Source organism: Echinops telfairi, unplaced genomic scaffold, assembly GCF_000313985.2.
Source record: "Echinops telfairi isolate 266 unplaced genomic scaffold, ASM31398v2 ScPeMD7_7417;HRSCAF=8455, whole genome shotgun sequence".
NCBI lineage: Eukaryota > Metazoa > Chordata > Mammalia > Afrosoricida > Tenrecidae > Echinops > Echinops telfairi.
The window spans coordinates 8354341-8359796 of NW_022111317.1; the positions used below are offsets into that span (position 1 = coordinate 8354341).

At 48.8% G+C, this 5456-nt stretch overlaps 1 protein-coding gene across 1 annotated transcript in view; it reads right to left on the reverse strand.

The window, feature by feature from the left end:
• ASRGL1 (asparaginase and isoaspartyl peptidase 1) overlaps positions 1–5189 on the reverse strand; it is a 33503-nt gene extending 28314 nt beyond the window's left edge. Inside the window, exons 1-2 of the mRNA XM_004713611.2 lie at positions 5119–5189; positions 4461–4667 (exon numbers count right to left, since the gene is read on the reverse strand). Coding sequence (XP_004713668.1) covers positions 4461–4650 — 190 coding nt within the window. The 5' untranslated portion in view covers positions 4651–4667; positions 5119–5189. The remainder of the gene's footprint in view (positions 1–4460; positions 4668–5118) is intronic.
• Positions 5190–5456: the final 267 nt, after the last annotated feature.

Here is a 5456-nt window from a genome sequence, read left to right on the forward strand (position 1 = left end):
TGTCCAATTGTCTACAGATGGGCTTTGGGTCTCCACTTCACCCCCCTCCTCATTCACATTGATATGATTCTTTGCTCTGGGTTTTTGATGCCTGATACCTGATCCCATTGACAGTTCATGATGATACAAACTCGTGTGTTTCTTCCATATGGGCTTGTTGCTTCTCAGCTAGATGGCCACTTGTTTTTCTTCAAGCATCAAAGACACCCAAGATGCTGTATGTTTTGATAGCTGGACACCATCCGCTTTCTTCACCACATTTGCTTATGCACCCATCTTATCTTCAGTGATTATGTTGGGAAGGTGAGCATCACAGAATGCCGGGTTATTAGAACAAAGTGTTTGTGCGGTGAGGGCGCACTTGAGTAGAGGAGGCCCAATGTCTATCTGCTGCCTTAATAGTTAACATATAAATATATGAACATAGATGTATTTCCCTATAATTTAAATATATTTATATATGTCACAGAATCTTTCAATACACAACTTGAGGCTTGACATTTTTCCAGCTTGAAAAATGCCGTGTCCTTCCCTTTGGGTCTTCTAACTCCAAGTCTTTGCATGCATTTCCTTATAATGCGTTACCTTGTCTTCACCAGCTGTCCTTTGAAATGGCCTGTTGAGTTCTTCATTTCTTTCATCACTTTAGCTTCTCTGCCTTCAAGAGTTAAGTGTCAGAGCTCCCTCTGACGTCCACGTTGGGCCTTTCTTTCTTTCTTTCTTTCTTTCTTTCTTTCTTTCTTTCTTTCTTTCTTGTATTTTTAACAACTGTTTGCTTTTCTTAATGTCACACCACAATTTTTCCCGCCTTCGGGGTTGTGTGTCAAATTTGTTCCTGAGAGGCTCTCTAAATTCTATTTTGAGGAGCTAGCTCTTCACCAGCCCTATTTTGAGTTCCTTCCAGCCTGAGGGGCTCAACTTCCGGCACTGTATCAAATAAAGTGTGGGATACAAAAAGGTTTTTTTCCCCAGGTGGTTCCCCATACTGCATACCCGGCCTAGGACTTGCTAGCCCATTTTGCGAGGTCAGCTGGGAGGGGAAAAAATGAGGAGCTAATACCAAGGGCTCAAGTAGAAAGAAAATGTTTTGTGAATGATGATGGCAATAAAAGTACAAATGTGCTTGACGTAATGTATGTATGTATGGATTGTGATTAAGAGTTGTATGAACACCACAATAAAATGAGTTAATTAAAAAAAAAAAAGAAGTCATCTCCCTGAGGGCATCAGCCATGTAGACTAGACAATCAGACACACTCTGCCCCACCATAGGTGGGGCCCACACCCTGCTGATAAGGATAGTGATTGATTGCTTCCCTGATGCAGAGCCCAGAGACGTGGTCAAGCCAACTCAAGGAGGATCAACATTAGACTGCCATCTTGAATCTAGGATCTGCCCATCTTGTCACATGTGTACCCCTAGTCCCTCCCCTTCCTATGGTGTGTACACACCTAGATCATTCCCCTCCCATTGAATGTATTGCCTATGGTATAACCCCTTCCTGTTACATATGTGGTTACTTGTAACAGGGCGGCTTGAACGCCCCCTAAGTATATATAAGCCTCGGTTAGAAATATATTCTCTATCTTCTCTCTCTCCTCCTGTCTCCCACCTCCACGTGGACCACCAAGAGGGGCTGAGGTGAGTATGCTGCCATAATATGTGTCTGACTCCTTTATCTTCTCTCCTACCTTCTCTGACTTTACTATAATCTTTATATATACTTGCCGTACAGGTGTGCTACAGACCCTGCAGTTTTCGGAGGCGGGCTTACTCTAACACGCTGGTATTCATAAGGTTTTCAGTGGCTACGTTTTTTGTGTAACGGAGGGGTAAGTTAAAGAGACATCAGATAAGATAAAGCATGCAAGGGCTCGTGTCTTTCAGATGAACTGGAACCAGAAGGAGAGAGTAATTGAAGGGAAGAAATTAAGAGACAGACAAAAGTTTTGGGGTGCTCACCTCTGCCATTGCTTCAGGAACCAGGCCCATGCAGCGAGAGGGTGTGATGTATTCTTTTCCGAGCATATGCAATCTCAGGCACAAGAAGGGTTTGTATCAGGGCAGTGGTTTTCAACCTTCCTAATGCCACGACGCTTTAATACAGGTCCTCATGTTGTGGTGACACCAACCATAAAATGATTTTCATTACTACGGTACTTCATAACAGTAATTTTGCTACTATTATGAATCAGGTGAACCCTATCAAAGGATTGTTCAACCCCCAAAGAGGTCATGACCTACAGGTTGAGAAATCTCTGTATTAGAGGCATACGCATAACAGAAAGGGGACAAGCCAGGGATATACACACAATAGAAAGGGGAGGCACTGGAGGCATACAGGTGACAGGAGGTACATATGTAACAAGATGGATGGTTCTAGAGTTGAGATGACAGCCTAACCTTGGTCGTCCTGGAATTGGCTTGACTTTTGAGCTCTTCTCCAGGGAAACAATCTATGATCCTCATCAGAAGGGAGTGGGTCCTACTTAAGGGTTAGATGGTCTGACTGATTTTGATGGCAGATAACCTTTAGGCAGATAGCCTTGAAGCAGTTGACCTTCAAGCATATGTAGTAGCAACCATGTGCTCACAAGAAGCACCTTAAAATTGGCAATTTTATGGGGGGACATTATGGGGAATGACTTTTACTTAGGAGAATGTGACGTTGGAATGCATCTCCAACTTACAAACATGAAGGCCCTCCTCCATGGGGAGCCCCGGCCTCCCAGACTCCTGAACGTATAGCGTTTAGAGTTTGTCCACATACACTTTCTTCTGGGTTCTGTTTCCCACTCATTTTCCAGAAATACCCTGTTCCATTTTCCTTGTCTGTCATAATCAATCTACGAGCTCTGCTGAAACCTGCCTACCATGAGTGATCCTGCTGGGATTTGAAATGTATATTGCTTAGCTTCCAACATCACAGCAGCATGCAAACCACCACAGTAGGGCAAATGGACACACGAGTGGTGACCAAATAAAAATGGTAAATAAAAATGGAATTCTAAAAAATGTTGGAATTGCCAAAAGGCAGGAAAATCCCAACCAGCGCGCAACAGAAAATAAAAGGCGGCCTACACTAATATATCACTAATAACGTTAAATATAACTGGTCTAAAGACACTAAAAGACAATGGCAGATTAGCCCCCAGGTGGGACAGTGGGTTAAGCATGGAGCTACGGATGCAGAGGTTAGCAGTTTATACCCAACATATTGTTGAGAACGAGGGAGCCTGGAGCAGAGACCCAGAACCTATCTGTAGACAATGGGACATCCCCTCACAGAAGGGTCACAAGGAAGGGGTCACAATCAGGGTGCAGTAAAGCACCGATGAAACACAATATTCCTCTGGTTCCTTGAGGCTTCCTCACCCCCCACTATCACGACCCCAATCCTGCCTTTCACTTGGGGCTAGAACGGAGGCTGTACACTGATCCGGATAAGTGCTCACAACACACGGAATCCAGGTCAGACAAACCCCTCAGGAACAGAAATGGGAGTAGTGGTACTAGGAGGGTAGGGGTAAGGTGGGGACAGGAGGGGAGTGTTGGGTCAGGTACTGATCAGGGGACATTAGAAAAGGCCTGCCTAGCCCTATTGGACTAATACGGCTGACTTCAAAGGACCCCAGATGAATGAGCCATCTGCTTGGCATCAGGCAGAATCACCAAAACACCACCCTACCTTGTAATTTTTATAGATGGGGCCTTTTAGAGCCCCTGTAGCTGTAACTCCTACCCCTTTTCTCCTTGCTTGCCTACCTGCGGTTTCTACCCCCTCCCTTATTGTTTAGCCTTCTCCACCACAGATAAGCACGACTTCTTGGGGCGTGGAGCTCGCCCTGGATGTTTCTCTCCTCTCTGCTCCTCCCTCCCTCCCTCCTGAGCAGCAAGACTTCCGTGAATCTCACCCCGGAAGTGCAGAATAAACTTCCTCCTTGTCCTTCTCTCTGGCCTGGCCTTGTTTTATCTTTTTGGTGAACTTAGTAGGGAGGAAGGGGGAACAGATTACAATGATCAATGCACACCATCCCCCCCACCCCCCACACAGAGGGGGACAAACAACAGAAATCATGGGGGAAGGGAGACAGAGGTTGGTGTAAGATATGAAAATAATTAATAGTTTATCAAGGGGTCTCGAGGGTGGGAGCCGGAAAGGGAGGGGAGGGGAAAAAAGGAGCTGATACCAAGGGCTCAAATAGAAAAAACGCTTAAAGATTGATGGCAACATATGTACAAATATGCATGATACAATGGTTGGACGGATTGTTATAAGAGCTGTAAGAGCCCCCGATAAAATGATCTTTAAAAAAAAAAAAAAGATTTGCTCTAGGCTAGGTTGTCGCCATCCTTCAACTTGTGAAAAACAAAACCAGCAACAAAGCAAAAACAGTCCTGCGGGCTCAGCACCCTCGATCAAGGTATGGTTGTATTTACTCGCTGCATGGTAATCTACCTGCGTTGAACTCTGGATCGTTTTCGAGGACCACCACGGCTCCTTCCACAGCGTCCACAGCGCTGCCTCCCGCCTTGAGGATGTTGTAACCCACGGTGGCGGCGCTCAAGATGCCCTGGCGCACACACTCTCTGCGTTCCTTGGTGATTCCACTGGCTCCTCCTCCGTGGACCACCACCACAGGGTCCATGTCCTCAGAGACAGATCCTAGGGAGGGATCAGGAAGGTCAGAGCATCATTCCAGTGCGGGCCTAGAAAGCCGCCTGGGGCCTAACGGCCTTGGGAGAGATTCCGTTTCTATTCCAGCAGTTTTGAGTCAGAGCTGCAACTGAGACGGGATGGGGGCGGGCCTCGGTTTGAACTTGGCACTAAAAGCTCAGGGAACCCCAGACAGGTGTCTCCCTCCACGCTCCCGTGGCTGTCTACCTGGGTCGGGGGCATCTAGGTGGGCGGCAGGGAGCCCGGGGCAGAGCTCAAGCCCCTCCTCCGGGGCTCCTGGTTTCCCCAGGCAGGAGTCCCCGTCCCCCCCAATATTCCCCTCTCAAGGCCCAGGATGGCCCGAGGGCTGGATTTCCGCAGTGGTCTCCCGCCTCCAGCCCTGGCCCTGGGGGAAAGTCAGGCTTGTGCCAAGGTAAAGGGCGGGTGCTAGGGGTCACACCTGGGCGCCCTCCGGATTCCGCTCCGGCAAACCGCTGTGCCCGCAACCGCTCAGCCGCAACGGTTCGTGCGCCTGCGCGCGCGGGCGGGGCCGGCGCGCCTCGGACCTCGGGGGAGTGGCCGTGGACGTCGGACTCGCGGCTGCGCGCACTCTCCGCTCACGCGCTGTGCTCTGCGCCCCGCTCGGCGGCCGATCGCCTCCCGCGAGCCTCCTAGCTGGTTGCAGGGGCACCTTCCCCCTTTGAGACGGGGCATGGGGCGGGGACGAGATCGGAGGAGGGCTGTGCCAGGGTTTCGTCCCTCGCCGAGCTCTGTTGTCTCCCTTCAGCCGCGCAAAGG